At 46.1% G+C, this 18,944-nt stretch overlaps 2 protein-coding genes across 3 annotated transcripts in view; one reads left to right on the forward strand and one right to left on the reverse strand.

Moving 5' to 3' along the window:
- Positions 1–7,313, forward strand: part of LOC311523426 (uncharacterized protein) — a 44,854-nt gene extending 37,541 nt beyond the window's left edge. The window contains exons 18-20 of the mRNA XM_084633393.1: positions 5,048–5,126; positions 5,872–5,980; positions 6,632–7,313. Coding sequence (XP_084489519.1) covers positions 5,048–5,126; positions 5,872–5,980; positions 6,632–6,705 — 262 coding nt within the window. The 3' untranslated portion in view covers positions 6,706–7,313. The remainder of the gene's footprint in view (positions 1–5,047; positions 5,127–5,871; positions 5,981–6,631) is intronic.
- An 8,700-nt stretch (positions 7,314–16,013) lies between these two features.
- The window catches only part of KLHDC10 (kelch domain containing 10), a gene marked incomplete at its 5' end in the record, with an annotated part of 30,406 nt that continues 27,475 nt past the window's right edge, over positions 16,014–18,944 (reverse strand). For both annotated transcript variants that reach the window (XM_084620137.1, XM_084620136.1), the window contains one exon: positions 16,014–17,431. In XM_084620137.1, the coding sequence (XP_084476263.1) occupies positions 17,222–17,431 (210 nt within the window). In that variant the 3' untranslated portion in view covers positions 16,014–17,221. The remainder of the gene's footprint in view (positions 17,432–18,944) is intronic.

The raw sequence follows: 18,944 nt of genomic DNA on the forward strand, positions 1-18,944 counted from the left end.
AGTTGCCAGAGGCTAGTCCTAGCCCGTGGCTTCAAATAGAGCAAATGGATAGATGCTAATCTCGTCACCGTGTTCTCTAGTAGGAAACTCCCTTTAATGCTCTGAGAGGCTGGGACATGTGCCTAATGCTCTAGTTCACCGAGGGGGATGCTCCAAGAGGAGCTGCCCCTGGCTGGAGTTGACCATGGGGACCAATTAATCTGACGCACCAAGCCACTCTCCAGTGTTCAAGCCAGCAGTGGATTTCCATGTGGAGGTGTTGGTAGCTCTCCACTTCTCACTGTAATAAAGGACTTGGCTTCCAAGGATGGTATCTAGGGGGAAGAGCCATCTGCTCCTTGTCTCAGATTATTTAAGCAGAGAGAGTCCAGTCTTCCTAGAGCCTTAAATGTCTAAAACGGCCCATTACAAACTCCAGGGTGAAGTATCTCCGATCTCCCCCTCCCTGCTTTTGGAGATGCACTGAGAAGGGCCAGGCTGAGGTATGTTCCAGACCCCAGGGGTGTGTGTCGGTGCACTGCATCTCATACCGGTCCCTTGGTGGGAAGGTTCATAGATACTAAGGTCAGAAGAGACCATTATGATCATCTAGTCTGACCTCCTGCACAACGCAGGCCACAGAATTTCACTCACCCACTCCTGTGAAAAGCCTCTCACCTATGTCTGAGCTATTGAAGTCCTCAAATCGTGGTTTAAAGACTTCAAGGAGCAGAGAATCCTCCAGCAAGTGACCCGTGCCCCACGCTACAGAGAGAGGCAAAAAACCTCCAGGGCCTCTTCCAATCTGCCCTAGAGGAAGATTCCTTCCCGACCCCAGATATGGCGATCAGCTAAACCCTGAGCATATGGGCAAGATTCACCTGCCGGATACTACAGAAAATTCTTTCCTGGGTAACTCTGATCCCACCCCATCCAACATCCCATCACACGCCATTAGGCCTATTTACCATGACTATTTAATTACCAAAACCATGTAATCCCATCATACCATCTCCTCCATAAACTTACCAAGTTTAATCTTAAAGCTAGATAGATCTTTTTCCCCCACTGCTTCCCTTGGAAGGCTATTCCAAAAGTTCACTCCTCTGATGGTTAGAAACCTTCATCTAATTTCAAGTCTAAACTTCCTGGTGGCCAGTTTATATCCATTTGTTCTTGTGTCCACATTGGTACTGAGCTTAAATAATTCCTCTCCTTCTCCGGTATTTATCCCTCTGATATATTTATAGAGAGCAATCCTATCTCTACCTTCTTTTAGTTAGGCTAAGCAAGTCAAGCTCCTTGAGTCTCCTTTCATAAGACAGGTTTTCCATTTCTCGGATCATCCTAGTAGCCCTTCTCTGCACCTGTTCCAGTTTGAATTCATCCTTCTTAACCATGGGAGACCAGAACTGCACACAGTATTCCAGGTGAGGTCTCACCAGTGCCTTGTATAACGGTACTAACACCTCCTTATCCCTACCGGCAATACTTCTCCTGATGCATCCCAAGACCGCATTAGCTTTTTTCACAGCCATATCACATTGGCGGCTCATAGTCCTCCTATGATCAACCAATACTCCAAGGTCCTCCTCCTCCTCTGTTACTTCTAATTGATGCATCCCCAGCTTATAACTAAAATTCTTGTTGTTAATGCCTAAATGCATATCATTACACTTCTCACTATTAAATTTCATCCTATTACTATTACTCCAGTTTACAAGGTCATCCAGATCCTCCTGTAGGGTATCCCTGTCCTCTAAATTGGCAATACCTCCCAGCTTTGTATCATCTGCAAACTTTATTAGCACTCTCCCACTTTTTGTGCCGAGATCAGTAATAAAAAGATTGGTCCCAAAACTGATCCTTGAGGAACTCCACTGGTAACCTCCCTCCAGCCTGACAGCTCACCTTTCAGTAGGAGCGTTGTAGTCTCTCCTTTAACCAATTCCTTATCCACCTTTCAATTTTCCTATTGATCCCCATCTTTTCCAATTAAACTAATAATTCCCCATGTGGCATGGTATCAAACACCTTACTGAAAGCTAGGTAAATTAGATCCACTGTGTTTCCTTTGTCTAAAAAAATCTGTTACTTTCTCAAAGAAGGAGATCAGATTGGTTTGGCACGATCTACCTTTTGTAAAACCATGTTGTATTTTGTCCCATTTACCATTGACTTCAATGCCCTTAACTACTTTCTCCTTCAAAATTTTTTCCAAGACCTTGCACACTACAGATGTCAAACCAACAGGCCTATAGTTACCCGGATCACTTTTTTTCCCTTTCTTAAAAATTGGAGAATTGCTAACATAGTTCCTATCAGATGGTACAACCCCTGAGTTTAGATTCATTAAAAATTCTTGCTAATGGCTTGCAATTTTGGGTGCCAATTACTTTAATATTCTTGGATGAAGATTATCTGGGCCCCCTGGTTTAGTCCCATTGAGCTGTTGGAGTTTCATTTCTACCTCAGATATGGTAATATCTACCTCCATATCCTCATTCCCATTTGTCATGCTACCATTATCCCTAAGATCCTCTTTAGCCTTATTAAAGACTGAGGCAAAGTATTTGTTTAGATATTGGGCCATGCCTAGATTATCCTTGACCTCCACTCCATCCTCAGTGTTTAGCGGTCCCACTTCTTCTTTCTTTGTTTTCTTCTTATTTATATGGCTATAGGACCTTTTACTATTGGTTTTAATTCCCTTTGCAAGGTCCAACTCTACTTGACTTTTAGCATCTCTCACTTTATCCCTACATGTTCTGACCTCAATAAGGTAGCTTTCCTTGCTGATCCCTCCCTTCTTCCACTTCCTGTATGCTTTCTGCTTTTTCTTAATCACCTCTCTGAGATGCTTGCTCATCCAGCTGGCTCTACAACTCCTGCCGACAAATTTTTTCCCCTTTCTTGGGATGCAGGCTTCCGATAGCTTCTGCAGCTTTGGTTTAAAGTAATCCCAGGCCTCCTCTACCGTTAGATCCATAAATTCTTCAGTCCAATCCACTTCCCTAACTAATTTCCTTAATTTTTGAAAGTCAGCCCTTTTGAAATAAAAACCCTAGTTGCAGATTTATTTTTGTTAATCCTTCCGTTCAGTTTGAACTGAATTAGCTCATGATCACTTGAGCCAAGATTATCCCCTACAACCATTTCTTCTATGAGGTCCTCACTACTCCCCAAAACCAAATCTAAAATGGCATCCCCTCTAGTTGGTTCAGCAACTACTTGCTGAAGGAATCCATCAGCTATCTCATCTAGGAACATCTGAGCCCTATTATTATTACTAGCACTCGTCCTCCAGTCTATATCTGGGAAGTTAAAGTCTCCATGATCACACAGGTTCCATTAGTATTTACTTCATTAAAAACATTAAAAAGGGCTCTATCCATACCCAAATTAGATCCTGGCGGTCTGTTGCACACCCCAAGCACTATCCCAGGGGAGGCTCTAATAGTTTTCTTCCCCAATGTAATTTTTGCCCAGACGGACTCAGTCATATCCATTTCATTGCTTCTTATTTCTTTACATTCTACCTCCTCATTGATCTACAATGCTACTCCACCACCTTTACCTTTATTTCGGTCTTTCCTAAACAGCACATACCCTTCAATACCTGTGGTCCAGTAATGACGACTATTCCACCATGTTTCTGTTACCCCTATAATATCTGACTTCACTTCCTGCACCAGGAGCTCTAGTTCCTCCATTTTGTTACCTAGGCTCCTCGCATTGGTGTACAAACATCTTCATTTTTGCTGTTTTGGCCTCGCTCACACTCTGTACCCTATTAGGCATGGTCATTCTACAGCCAGTATAACCTATTAGACTGGTATCCACGCTGCCCTTCCTCCTTATAGCCATTCTCCTACCCACAGCTGTATCCTTTCTTACTTTGTTTTCTTCCCTCTCAATGCTAAAATCCGGCGTGGAGATTACCTGGACATCTCCCAACCATCTCCCCCTAATTCCTAGTTTAAAGCTCTCTTAATCTGTTGTGTCAGCCTCCATCCTAGATGTCTATTTCCTTCCCTACTCAGATGAAGTCCATCCCGAGAGAACTGTCCTCTGTCCATGAATACCTCCCAGTGGCCATACATCCCAAAGCCCTCCTTGTAGCACCACTGCCTAAGTCATCTGTTGATAGTCATAATCTTGTCGCACCTTTGTTGCTCTTCTCTAGGAACAGGCAGAATCCCACTAAAGATCACCTGAGCCTCGATTTCCTTAAGCGTCTTCCCCAGCCTAGCATAGTCTCCCTTAATACTTTCCAGCGAGAATCTAGCCGTATCATTTGTTCCCACGTGAAGGATAATTAGGGGATTCTTTCCTGCTCCCTTTAGGATCCTTTTCAACCTCCAGGTCTACATCCCATATCTTAGCACCTGGAAGACAGCACACCCTTCTATTCTCTGGATCAGCTCTGGTTACAGGCCTGTCTATTCTTCTCCGTAAAGAGTTCCCGATCACATAGACCTGCCTTTTCCTGGTGATGGTGCTATTCTCCAGTCTATCCCCTGTTCCCTCTGGCTGCAAGTTCTTTCCATTCCTATTCTCCCTTGTAATCCTCTTCAACCCATCCTGTATCCTCCTGGGGCTCATATTTGGTGTAGTCTCCATTGACTCTTCCCCTTTTCTTATAGGACTAGCTGCTCTTCTCTTCTTCCGTGCCCTTCCACCTTCTTCATTTTCCAACTCTGCAAACCTGTTCTTGAGCTCTGTTTCTCCTTCACTAGCCTGTCTTTTCCTCTGCCTGGTGGTGCTGAGCATACCAGAGTCCGCAGGGCAGGATTGACCTGGCCTGCAGCCCATGTTGGAAACTGATCCCAAAAAATCCTTTTTCCTAATGAAATCGAACATGGCCCTCCTGCACAGCTGAGCGGTACACAGCGCTGCCCCTTCCTGAAAGCCGGGTCCCCTCAAACGTGTGACTGGTGCTACTGCGTGCAGGAAAAGAGTGCAGTATAATGAAGTGGGGCTCCGTATTCCCTGCTGGAGCTCTAGATGCTGTGTTAGAAGCCTCGAATACAGGTTAATTTATGGTGTGTCTGCTCCTCCTCCCTAGTATTGAGATTGGGAGCTGTATTGCTGTCCAGGTCTGCATGCTTCAGATTCCCATCCTGGTGCTCTTCACAATCTTCTACGTAAGTAATGGAGCTGGAGCCAGACTTCATGGTTACTATGGTTTTCTCCACTTGGCTTGTGGACACTGGGGCTTTGGGGAAGGAGGAAGCGCCCATGGTTGCAGGGGTTTGACGGTTGCACGCCTAAGAATGTCACTCAAATAGGAACATCATGCTGGTGTTGGCGAAAGGTACTGGAGAAATGGTGCCACTGAGCTACGCTATCCTTAGAGTAGGAATGGTGGAGGCAGTTGCAAGGCAGGGTTCCCTGCACCAGCATCTCTGATTTTTGGAGAGCCAGTCTCTATTCCCCAGGTTCCCAAGCAGTGGGCTGACTGCACAGTCAAATTAACAACTCCCTCACTGTCTCAAACATGCTCATTAGATTTTTAAGGGGGAGCAGATGGGACAGGTGAGATTATTGCTAATGTGTGTGAACCAGAGTGACTAAAACCAGTCCTCCTGCTGTCCCACAGGGACTGGGAACGTGGCAGGTTAATACATTTTTATCCTGATCATGGACTTGAAAATACTAAGCTTCTTGTGACTGTTTTTTGCACTATGTGCATAGCTTGTTTGTCCACACTGCTGCAGGTAGAGTATATTGCAGTGGGTGGAAAACAGTCTTTCAAGAGTCTCTGGGTAAGGAATTGGGACTGTCTAAATGGGCAGAACAAACTTTCTGAATTTACTTTGACTGTCCATGCAGGGCATAACCATGGCTGACTTACCAAGGGTTTGAAAACTGCTCTCTACCTTTCCACAGCCGACAGGTTTCATACTTGTCTTCAGTGACCTCCATGTCTATTCCAGCATGTTCAGCGTGGTCCTCATGAACTACATCTTCATGGATGGCAAGTGTGACTACTTCCAAGGTAACCGTCCATGTGGGCCAGTCTTCTTCTCCCATGAGAATTTTAATCCTATCCAACTCCTCCCATAGCCGCTTACAAACGTTCCCATGCTTCCTGAGCAATCTCATTCAGGAACCGGGATTGACCATGTAAAAGGGGCATCCCTGTGTCCCATGTCTGTCTCTGACTCCAGATCTGATTGCTCTAAGGTTAAAAAGTCTTAACTGCAATCCCACTCTTGGAGCAGAGAGGCCCTTTCCTTCGTACGAATCTCCCCAGTAGGAGCTTCAGACCATCTGATCATTCATGATGTGGTGTTGGGTTTCCACAGTTAACTGGCTCAGTAACTGGAACTTAAATCTGCTGCCCCAGGAGTGGATTCTTCTAACTGGTAGATGACTCAATTCCCACAGGAAGCAGCTCCAAAGAAGGTTTTTGTCATAACGTGCTGTTACCTGGCACTCAAATGTTGGCTTAAACTGTCCCTTAACTTGGAGATACAGTGTAGTTTCACATCCTGGAGCACTTGTCCCAGTGTGAACGTCCAGATTCTGTCCAGAGCAGACTGGCAGCTGTTCCATCTAGTACAAAATCCACCTTCCCAAGTCTTGTTCACTGAGTGTGTGATTCCAGCCCTCTAGTTCCTAACCATGGCGGTTCTCACTCCCCCAGGTACAGTGCTGGTGATGGTCTACTTCATCCTCCTAGCTGTGTATTTCTTTGCTCCTTCCCCTGCTGGCTGCTGAGGCCTGACTCCATGGACCTTGTGTTCTTCTCTTGGGAGAAGACTTCCCCCTCCCACCCCCCAGGGCAGCTTCTGTTAACAAATGTTGAGTGTTTCTCAGGGACTCGGCTGGTCTGGTTTTACTCTAAAACCATTAGTTGCATGAAGCTAAAGAACCTGCCACCGGAGTTTTGTTTTTCCTTCACCAGCTGTTTTAAAAGATGGGATGGAATTGGGGAATTGCTAACCACTGGAAAAGGGTGGGGGTGGTGGTCGTAGTCTGTTACGCCTTCTTAACCGAAGAAGAAGCCTTAATGGCAGAGTGCTTCCTTGTGTACCAAAGTACAGCTCAGTCTGGGATTGTGGCTAGAGGGAAATCTGTTGTTGGCAAAGGCTTTTGAGGAACAGAAGAGTCCTCTTTAGACTCTGAAGGATGCGCTGTTCTCTTGCTGCTGGGAAAGTGGTGCCCTCTCCAAGGTGCTGTCTTGAAACAGACCTATCCTGGGAGGACAGGAGAGGACTCTTTTCAGAATGCTACCTGCTTGTCATGCACATGGCAGCCTCTAACACTGGCCTGTAGAAATAACACAGGTGGGTTTTGCTGTAATTTGAAATGAATCCTTTTTTTTTTTTTCCCCAACTGTTCTGATTAAAGCAGTTTTTGTACAAGCTGGATCTGGTCCTGTATCTAAAGGGGCAAACAAGGGTCTCTGCAGGCAGCCACATGCAGGGATATGGGGGATTGTAGTTGACTGACCTATCTGGTTTCTTCGCACCACTAACTTACTCAGGGACAATATAGGTTTTTAGGCCTGATGATCAGTCTCCATGTAGCACAACCCATGTGAGGTGGGAGAAGCCAACTGTTAAGAGACCCTTTCCTTGGAGTAAACATCCCGCCATCACTCAAGGCCTCTGTCCTCTGCTCGGAGTCTATCTTCTGCCTCTGTTAGTACAGACTAGAAGGCAGAATGGTCTAAAGAGATGCTTCTGTCAGGTGAGTTCTTGTTAAACTTTGCTGCTGCTCCCTAGTCTGGGCTTCTCGGTGAGAAGCCATTTCTTAAATCTCCCTCCCCGCTCTAGAGCAGTGGTTATAGCCTGTGTCCCACTGCAGCACTACTGGTAGGGCAGAGCGGTCTTGCATTAGCCCTAGATCTGTGCACTAGAGGTGTCAATAAGCCAGCCGCGGGCACAGGGCTCAGCCTTTGGTATCTCTTCTTAGGTTTTAAGAGCATGGTTGATAGGAGTTGCTCCCTTTGTATTTCAAAACCATGTGTGCCGCAACTTAAAGCCTGGGTTGCTTTAAATCAGACAAACCCTGACTTCCACTGTGCCTGAAGACCTTGATGGGGAGACTCTATCCCTACCTCTGCCCCCATGTTCCTAGAGGATGCTAGACTGACACTGAACAGGAGCGGCTGGGGCTAGACTGCCACGTACCCTGAGCGTTCAGGGCAAGTGGAGCTGGGCTTTGGCCATACTGCACTAAATATGCTGCAATGTCTGGCTCTAGGTGTCTCCAGGGGGGTGCCTGTAGTTAATGGACCCTTGACAATTTTGGCCTTCATGTGTCTGGGTCTTATTTCGCTAGCTTTCACAGGTGCCTAATACCAGCTCCCTGGGCTAAGGCGGAGCTAATGTTGGAAGCATGGACAGTGGTGTGAGAATGCTCTAGCAATGTCAGTAAGGAAATTAGTCAGTGCAGTAAATAAGTCCTGCGACCACTCACTGAATGAGGACAAAAAAGTACTCCAGAGGGTGAGGCCCCAGCCCAGAACAATCCATGTCTGGGCACCTGGGGGCTGAGCTAAGCACAAGTACCCAAAGCTTCCTTCTCTGGGGTACCTGACTTTACATCCCAAACTGTGCCTTAAAAGGATTTATTTCCCAACTGGGTTCCCCTGGAGTAATTCAGATTGCCCTTCTCTCTCTCTCTCTCTCTCTCCCCCACCCGATCATCAGCACGGTTTGTACAGGGCTTTACCTGTGCAACACACACTTACTAACCCTTACTAGTAGTGGAAGGGTTAGTAACAGGAGCAGGCTCACTTCCTACGGATCAGCCACAAGAAGGGGATGATGGTTTGACAGTAAGGTGGAGACTTTTGATGCTCTATAAAGAGTGATTTAATTACTACAGGAGGCTTGTGCCTCTAGCTCTCTTCCTTCCCCTACTGCCCACAGGCTACTGCCTCCATGTTGTGGGCCCCTTTAAGGAGAGAATTGGAAGTACAGACCAGCACAAAAGAACCACTCCACCTCCTCTCAACTGTTGCCTTAAAAAAACAACCAAGGGTGTGGATTTAGCATTTCACTTAACGTGAGTTCTGGGCTTGACTGAGAATGAGCAAGGTAACGCTTGGGGCAAATATCTCCTACCCACAAACCAACAGAGGCTTTGCCTTCCCTCTTCCAAAGCTGTTAGCAAGTCTCCTGTTCTCTTAGAAAACAGGAATCTAAGAAATTGCATCTCCATCCCAAGGCCTCCTTTCTTCCCAGGCCAAGGACTTTTATTAAAGACCCTATAGAGAGAGCACTAGGGGATCATTCAGTGGCAGCCAGCAGTTTCCTAGTACAACCTCCAGAACTAAGTTTGGTTGCAATAAAGCAGATTCCCTACTTCTGCAGTGATAGATCCATAAAGTTCATGTCAAATGGTGTCTTTTCCATTACTGCTCTGGGCAGGGGGGTTAAAGACCCAAGGCACCCCTGCAGCTGTCAGGCTTGCAGGCATTCTGCTTGACAGGTGATCATTGGTGGTACTGCAGCTTGGGTAGCAGTATTGGGGGCATGCTCTGGAGGGCTCCCTGCATGAGTGGAACTGGACTTGCAGCAATTTCATTCCAAGTTGGACTGGTGCAGTGGCCCAGCCCAGGCTCCAAGCATGGAGTAAGTGCATGCACAGAAATGCTGGCATGGCTTGTGGACTAATGCACCAGTACATGCCTGGAAATCTAGGGTCAGCTAGTTTAATGGTGATAACTGCATTGGCTACTCAAGCAAATGCTTCAGTGACACCATCGCTATTATAAGACTGGAAGGGAGCTCGAGAGGTCATCTAGTCCAGTCCCCTGCACTCATGGTAGGACTATTCTCTCAGCCTGCCCTGACAGGTGTTTGTCTAACCTGCTCTTAAAAATCTCCAGTGATGGAAATTCCACAACCACTGTAGGCAATTTATCCCAGTACTTAACCACTCTGACAGGAAGTTTTTCCTAATGTCCAACCTAAACCTCACTTGCTGGAATTTAAGCCCACTGCTGCTTGTCCTATCCTCAGAGGTTAAGAATAATTTCTTCCTCCTCCTTGTAACAACCTTATGTCTTCTCTGTCTTCTCTTCTGCTGACTAAACAAACCAAATTTTTCAATCTTCCCTCATAGGTCATGTTTTCTAGACCTTTAATCATTTTTGTTGCTCTTCCCTGAACTTCCTCCAATTTGTCCACATCTTTCCTGAAATGTGGCACCTAGAAATGGACACGATACTCCAGCTGAGGCCTAATCAGCAGAGTAGAGTGGAAAAAATACTTCTCATCTTACAACTCTCCTGCTAATATATCTTAATGTTTGCTTTTTTTTTTTTTTTTGCAAGTGTTACACTATCTCATTTAGCTTGTGATCCACTATGATCACATCCCTTCCTGCAGTACTCCTTCCTAAGCAGTCATTTCCCATTTTGTATGTGTGCAATTGGTTGTTCTTTCCTAAATAGAGTACTTTGCATTTGTCCTTATTGAATTTCATCCTATTTACTTCAGACTGTTTCTCCAGTTTGCCCAGATCACTTTGAATTTTAAGCCGATCCTCCAAAGCACTTGCAACCACTTCCAGCTTGATATTGTCTACAGACTTTATACATGTACTCTCTATGCCATTTTCTAATCATTGATAAAGATATTGAACAGAACCAGACCCAGAACTGATCCCTGCAGGACCCCATTCATTATGCCTTTCCATCATGACTGCATACCACTAATAACTACTCTCTGGGAACAAGAGTTTGGCCCTAGTAGCTTCTAGATCTCAGCAAGGGTGAGGCATAGGCTCAGGCCTAAGATTTAAAGACAAAAACTCCGCTCCCAATTCTGCTTTGACACATATAGGGACAATACCTACTTCACAGGAGCATTCAGAGGGTTGGTTGCAAGGGACAGTGAAAGTAGAAAAGCTATTAATGCAATCGCCCTGAAAGATTTTTTTTTTAAAGGATATTAGCAGCTGCAGATACTAGCATGGAAGACAATGGGAGGGAACAAGAATGCATCAGGACTGATCGCTGAGGTTCAAACTAGAAGCAACTTTCAACAATGCAGAATTATTTATAATCTTGCAACACTAGCTTCAGTGCTAAATCCACGCTGGATGCTAGTAGCATACTTAATAAAAGGATGATACCAGGAGGGCTGGGGCCACTATGGACAGGCAGTGGAGTCTCATGCCAAGCTTTCAACCACCATGGGAAGCCAAACTTTGGGGTATAGGAAGCAGCTTTCAGAGCTACCTTTGAGTAACACACTTTAGCTCTACTCCTAAGAGCTGTCTGCTTAGATCCTGAGATAATAAAGTGCTATAAAGCACAAAGTCCCTCAGTAAGAAATGGGTTTAGAATCTACCCCTTCTCCCTCAACACCGCAACGACATGTCCACTGCTGTGAAATGACTGAGTTGAATGCTGCACACTTTGCCGTTTGTGTTGGCTCTGTCTCTACCCTGGCCAACAGAAGAGGAAAAGGAGAGGTGAAGGGACACAGCATGTGATTTGGACAGAGGTTTTTTTTATTGGATTTAAAAAAAAAACTGCAAAAACACTGACAAGGTCCATAAATACAGGCAAGTACATCTCTTGGTCAGCCCTTCGCCCTCCCACAAACCCAGCACAGCTTCACACCTCAGGATGTTGGCATGGCGACAGAAGGGATGACCACCCATTGCTGCATGCATATCAGACTCCCACACTAAACACACGAACAGGACTAGGGGGCACCGACTGAATGTCAGGCAAACACAGAGGCTGGCCAAACGCTCCCCAGCTGGAAAGAGGGCACAAGTTCATTCCTCAACACCAAAGAAAGAAACTACACTTACACAGCTGACTTGTCCCCAGTTCATCCCCTACAGCTAAGGTAACTTCACATGGGACTCTGCATCCATACCGAATAGCATGAGAACATTGCCCTTGGGTCTACTAGTGTCTAGAACTGGCCGCCGATGGCTTTTGATCAAAGGGGGAGGATAAAAAAATTAAAAAATCACAGCAACAGTTCCATCATCACCCATGAGGCTCAGGCACCAGGTTAAAGTGGCAATAAATGGAGAAAAGCCAGAGCAAGGGAAGCATGCAATTGAGTTAATGTCATGGGATGAAAACTCAAGACATTTTATAGCAACAGATCTATGGCCAGCACACACTGTAAACATGGGAGGAGCAGCACGATTCCTGCATCCTCCATTGTTCTAGGCGTGGACTAACTGACACAGCAACGAAGAGTGTTTGGTTTTGTGTGGCAATCCCCTCACAGCTGAATACATGTTGGTCCAGCGCTCTGTTACTAGACTGTTTCTGCTCAGAGAAGCAAGTAGAGGCAGAGCCTGCTTGGAGCAGGGCAATAACTGCTAGTCAGCCTGGCACCAAGGGAACCACTTACAGGATTTGAAACCGCACACTTGGAATCTAAAAAGACGCTGTCAGGTCATGTCAGCATCTCTCGTTAGTTCCCCAGGAGACCTCCATTCAGAGTAGCTGGAACACAGGGTCACAGCAGTGCTCTGGGAAAGTCTTTGGCATAGGGTCGTGTGATTAGGACTTAGAAGGGTTATTTTAGTCAAACACTGCAGTCATCACTCATTCCTTTTTGTCAGAGGAAAAGCCAAGTAAGGACTTCAACACTGGACCTGTTTTACACAACAGGGGCTTGCTTCAGAGGTGCTGAGCCCCCACTCCCACTCAAGCCATTAGCTGGGGGAACTCTGCATCACAGGGGGGGAGGGAGAGAGAGAAGAGAGTAACAGGCTGCAACACTTACAACCCTGTTTCTCTAAACAATGGCAAAGCCCAGGAGTTAGTGGGTTATTCACTCCTAACATGTAGGAACAGCACCAACCAAGTGAAGGTTACCGGAGACTGAATTCGCTAGTCCATCTGCCCCAGCTGGCCTACCAGCCCTACTTAGCTCCTGAAACTGGCCCACCTCCCTGGGAAGGAAAAGCAAGAGCAGTGCTTGGAAGCTGTTCTTTACGGAGATGTGGCAGGAACGTATCCTCCCTTTGTAGAGTGCCACTACCCCTTTATCAGGCCTCGGAGAACTCCCCCACAACAGGCCCTGCTCCGGCTGTTCACAGGGTTTGGTACCAGGCTGTTTTCTAATGTGACAAAGTTCATATTGCTTAGAGACAATGATGGCTTTTATTACTCAAATCCTCCAGCTGCACCAGAAAAGCTGCAAACAAGCATGAGCTCAGAGGAGAACTGCACGTCTTTAATGAGGCACAATTGAAAAAGCAAAACGGGGGGGGGAAGAGTTCGAGTCTGTGCGTGTCCCAGAACAGGGACACCTGTTTCAGGCAGCACAGTGAAGCTGTCAGTTAGCACAGGGGAACCGAAGCCTGGCATTTTCACTGTCCAGGGAAGAACTACTGACCTGTGATTATAAAATACCAGACTTCTATTTAAGCCTGTGCAGACACGCTTCAGAGGCTTGGTTGGTTGGTAAAGCGTTGCTTGCTGTTCGCTTTTAAACGCTTAAGCCACTACACAAAACTGCTCCAAACATCTCACCCATCAGGGCTGCAAATGAGGCGTGGAAGTTGGGAAGAGATCCTGTTTTATTGACCGTTGTAGGGAAAGGAGGTTCTCTCCTGACAATCAGGAGGACCAAGCAAAGGAAGTTAGCAGCAACAGGAGGGAGGGGAAAATGTAGCTGAAGCTGTGATGTAAAATAATGTTTCAACCACACTTATTTTACTATGCAGGAACACGGTTTCTCTGCAGGATGCAGCTCGGTTTGCAGTACTTCAAGTCTTTTTTTTTTAACCCACAAAAAATAAAGAATATATTTTGCCTCCAAAGATCAAAATAACTAGCCTAAAGACATTCATATGGGACAGAAGTGCAGTGTCCAAAAGGATTTTTTGTAATATGAAAATCAGATACTGCCGTATTTTTCTGCCCAAGAATCCCCTTTGCTCAAACTGCAGAATTTATTAAGCAGGTTAAAGGGCTCATCTTAACCCTCTCTCCTCACATACAAGTACTATTTTTATGGTTGGAAACCCCCCCAGCAATACTGGGTATTTCTAGTCACATTTCAAGCTCACTGGAAAGTACAGTGCTAATAGAGAATACAAGTCTCCGATTTCAGCAACTCAGCTGAGACTACTGTTATCAAGTGGAGAATCATTGTTGCTCCACTTTATTTTGAGGAATCAGAAGGAGATGCAGGGAGGCCATCAAAGTATTAACAGATCAGACTATTGGTCTACAATGGAGAGGATGAAATGGGCTCATTACTCAGGGCTTGGTCCTTGATGTTCTTAGCATGATCCAACTCCCACGGAAGTCACTGGGAGAGAGGGATGTGCAGCTGTAGCCCCAGGTGCTGGTGTAGAAGAGGTAAGTGAACATGCTGCCAAGTTTCAAGGTGCTGTAGGGACCTATATTCTAGCTTCACCAAAACGCTACATACCACACGCAGTCTAGTCGCATTGACCATATTGCGCTGAGAGATCTGCAGTAAAAGTAAGAATCTGCAGTAGTGAAAGTAGATTACAAAGACTGCCAGAGGCAGGGGTGGACTTGGGTTGTCTTCAGTGCTGCTTTAAGTCAGGAACGGCATCAGCAAGGCAAATCACATCACAGACAGGCTTAGGAAGGCCAGTGTAAAGCAGAGCCCATGAGGCCATGCGAGCTGACAAGAACATCTAGAGCAGGAGCGTGCGTGTATATAAATCCACTACATTCCTCTTAATGCTGCCTTTGGAATTGCTGGAGGAGTGGAAGAGCGCTCAGCCTAAGAAGCGCCGGGGACTCGGGAAGAAAGAGCCAGAACTTGTGCTGTGTTGCCATTTGAACATGATGCTCTTGGCCAAAAACGGGAGACCCTAAGGCTTGGTGTAGATGTGAGATCTTTGCAAGAGAAGATGGGAGCCGCCAGAATTAGGCCAAAGGGAAAGTCTCAGGTGGATGGAAGCTGAATGGAAGCATCAAGTTGGGCCTCCAGAGAGCGTTCTGGAAGTGGGGTTAGGAGAAGAGCTTCAGACATCTTGGTGAGCTCTCACACACCGCAGCCTTGGTCACTGAAAAGGGACTGGAAGCCCAGGAACTGAGCGCTCACCAGCTCGACATCTTAGGCACTATTACTACGAACAGCCACCTGCACACAGAACCTGCATAGCTAGATACTGATGGGCTTATCTGGCTATTGGTCCCCGACATCCAGCTCCATTGGGAGCTCTTAGTTCAGACAGCAGCATACAGCTATGCCAGTGGATGGAAGCGTCAGCTGCTGTCGCTCAGACTAGTACCCGGAGAGAGGACAGAAAGTGAAATGAAATGTTGATCCGTGCCCTCCACACACAAACCCACACTTTCTGCCCATGGGGATCGTCCTCCGAAGACTGACAAGACTAGAACAAATCTGGGAGACTGAGAGGCCAACATGCTGGCCATCAAGTGACGCGAGCACCATCCCACCTGCGTATAAGGAGAAACCACATAGGAGGTCTTAAGCAGGTCTCTGCATGAATATCATCAGCCATCCTGCAGGCTCAGAAGACATCTAGCTTCTCCTTGCAGCCGAGAGCATCCTGCTAAACTGCACTGAAGGGGGCCTGAGACAGCATGGTTATCAGCGTTAAAAGCACAGAGCAAACAAACAGGGTTTGAATTACAAGGCACTGAAAGATGTTTACATTTGAAAAGCTGCCACATCCCTTATTTCGCTGAGGCCATGAAAGGAAGAAGCTAAATTACGGTGAAATACTGACCCAAAATGATAGGGCAGGGGAATCTGCAAAAGAAACTTAGGGAACCTTACAACACAACATATATTAGGTCGTTACTGAGCAGTGGAGCTGGGAGCACAAAGTAGCCGCAGAGACTCATCAGCCTTCAGATCCATCTTGTGGGGTTTGCTATTGGGATTTATTGAACACTACTGCAACCTCTTAAAAGAAAAGCAAACCTCTAAAATTGGCTTTAGACATTGGAGGGGGAGAGTCATTTGGAAAAACTACTAAAAAAGGCACTTAACAAAAATGGTCTTCAAAATACAATTGTTTTGTTCAAACCCAATGTCTCAGCCTAGTTCAGCTGCTCCACATTTGATGACCAGTTCTGTACATTCTCTCGAGCTGGTTTCACAGTGACATGGAGCACGAAGAGAAAGACACCCAGGAAATCGACATTTCTTCCTTTCCCGCTTTTGTAGAAAGGCGAACAGTATTCACAGCAAGGCAAGAGACAACACTGTGAAAAAATGAGCAGTTAATTTTGCAGCTCCCCAGAAGCAACTGTCCACAGAAGTTAAAAAAAAAAGCCACACACAAAAGGAATAAAACAAAGCATTGGACAGGCAATTCAGAAAAAATTCCAATGCCTGAGAGAACAAACAAACAGGCTACCAAGTTATGCTTAGGTAACTAATGTTGAGTTGGCACAGATGGACTAGACCCTGAATACAGAGGGCATGACATACTTAAGGTTAAAGACAGCTTTAAAATCGCTATAGTAAGTTTCCTCAGTTCGCTTTTTCAGAGTGCAACATGGGCAGAAAGGGGAAGGTGCAGCATAACACACTGCCCCTTCCCACCACCTGTTTAGAGAAAACTACACAGTAGTCCATAAGCGGCGATTTTTAACCACCCTTCCAGGCAGACGTTTCAATATGAAAAAGGTGAGGAACAATTACACTGTTGCTTAAAACCACACCACCCTGCACCGAGATTTTAAACTGCGCTGGCGATCTTCGTTTGCTGCTCCCCCGTGCCAGCCATCTCCCAGAACTCAAAGACGATGATCACATGCCCACAACACACATGCAAATCTTCAGGCAGCGAATGCTATACAGAGGCAGAGCCAATTCGGGCATTCAGAGGATGGATGCTGCTGTGAGCAAAGGGGAATTGGACTGTTCATTCCGCATGTGGTTGAATTGGTGCAGTTAGCGTCTCCTACTCCGTTAAATGCATCTTTAGAAACAATAAGTTAAACACCATGTGAAAGCAGGAGCTGCCATAATTTCTAAGCCCCTTCCCTGCATTTATTAGGCCACAGGCATGTGCTAACAGCAGGTTGGTGGCTGTATGTTATGAACGAGATCTGAACAGCATCTTCGTTCCTGAAGTATTTAGAGAGATCCATAAATAAAAAGCTGATTTCCATAAACACCAAATAAACATTCACCGAAAGGCATCCGACGTATTTGCTGAGTAAGGCGCTGAGAGCAGGGTCCTCCCATCTCCTTAGCAGCGGCATCCATAAAGGGCGGGGGGGGGGGTCTCTTTAGTGTTTCTAGGGCAGAGTGAGAACAGCGAGGAGTTCTCATTTCAGTCGCTCAATGAGTCCCTGTGTGAGGCCAAGGTGCAAAAGCTGCGATCTGGAGAGAGTTGCTAGATGAGGGAAAAATCCCAACAGCTTCTCCCATGACAGTTCCAGAAGGCTGGGGACTACTAGCCACATCTTAAATAAGGAGCCAGTCCGTTTGTTTTCGTGGATGTTGACCACCCCTCCATGGACGTACATGCAGCCAGCCTGGGTGGAAACAGGACAAGAGGGAAGTTACTCATGTTCACGCACAGAGCTAAGCTCACTACTCACTGCGTGTGGGGCTACGCTTCTGAAGCTCATGTGCTTCTCAGAAGAACCCTGCCATCCACATCTGGAGAGAACCAAGCATTTGGACAAGCAGCAATGGGCTTACTCTGCCGCAAGGGAGATTTAGGAAAAACATGTCGACTATCAGGGTAGTTAAGCACTGGAGGTTGTGGGATTCCCATCGTTGGAGGTTTTTAAGAACAGGTTGGACAAAAACTTGTCAGGGATGGTCTAGGCATAGTTGGTCCTGCCTCAGTGTGAGAGGATGGACTAGCTGACTTCTTGCGAGCTGCTCCAGCCCTACATTTCTATTTGATCTTTAGAACCAAGGAGTCATTCTGATTTCAAGAAAAGGTCTGTGCTGTGCTACTGATGAGCCAGCAGAGGGAGCACAACTTACGTTCTAGGGATGGTATGGACACCAATGTTGCTGATCTCAAAAGGCGATGTAATTTTGAGGGCCATTAGAAGAAAGAGCTTGTCAGACTATGACTAGGGGAACCTATTCCTGCAACCATTATTCCCAAATGTCCCACTAAAGTCATGCAGATTTATGTCTAAGGGATAATGACCAGGCCTACAGAGCATAGGACAAAGGTAAGCTTAGAGAGACAAGGTGGGTGAGGTAATATCTTTGATTGGACCAACCTCTATTGGTGAGAGAGACAAGCTAGAAAGGTAACGCCTGTAAGAGAATCTTACAAATACGATAACATATTAATATCACCAGAAGTCCTGAGAGTGTCCCTTTAAGACTGTGTCACAGTGAGTCATTTAAAGGATACCAAATCATCCTTATGCAATAGCTAGTTAAAAACGGATCCTACAGCTGATCCATGATTTCTAATTCCTGGATTGTCCAGCAGGTTTGGAGGTTGCTTTCCGATGCTCGCTCACTTAACACAGCGAAAGTCTTCTCAAGGCACTTATACACCTGCTTACCTTCAACTCCCTGCAGTCCCTCAGGGGACCAAAGGCCACAGCAGTAGGTTGGTTTTTATAGACTGGGCAACTGATGTTCAGAGAAGAATCATTACTTTGGGCTAACACAGTTTGAAGACTAGAACAGCATCGCTGCTTTCTGGAAGCACAGCATGCAGTGTGCCGTGGCAGCCAGAGAGCACCCCGCTGGGTACACCGTCAGAATGACAGGGAATTCCTGTTCTAAAGGCAGGAACTCATCTCTGGCCTTAGTCTCCCCTGTATGCTGGATTTTGTTTAAGCCCACTGAATATGTTCCTCTTTACTGATGCCAGTGGCTCCATGCCATATATCGTAAAGCTAGGTTTCAGAGTAACAGCCGTGTTAGTCTGTATTCGCAAAAAGAAAAGGAGTACTTGTGGCACCTTAGAGACTAACCAATTTATTTGAGCATGAGCTTTGTTGCAAGGATAAGTTCCTGGGTTAGTGGTTCTGTTGTGTGGTATGTGATACTCACCAACAACAGAAC

The sequence above is a fragment of the Lepidochelys olivacea genome (genome assembly GCF_965140295.1).
Source record: "Lepidochelys olivacea isolate rLepOli2 genome assembly, chromosome: 1".
Taxonomy (NCBI): Eukaryota; Metazoa; Chordata; order Testudines; family Cheloniidae; genus Lepidochelys; species Lepidochelys olivacea.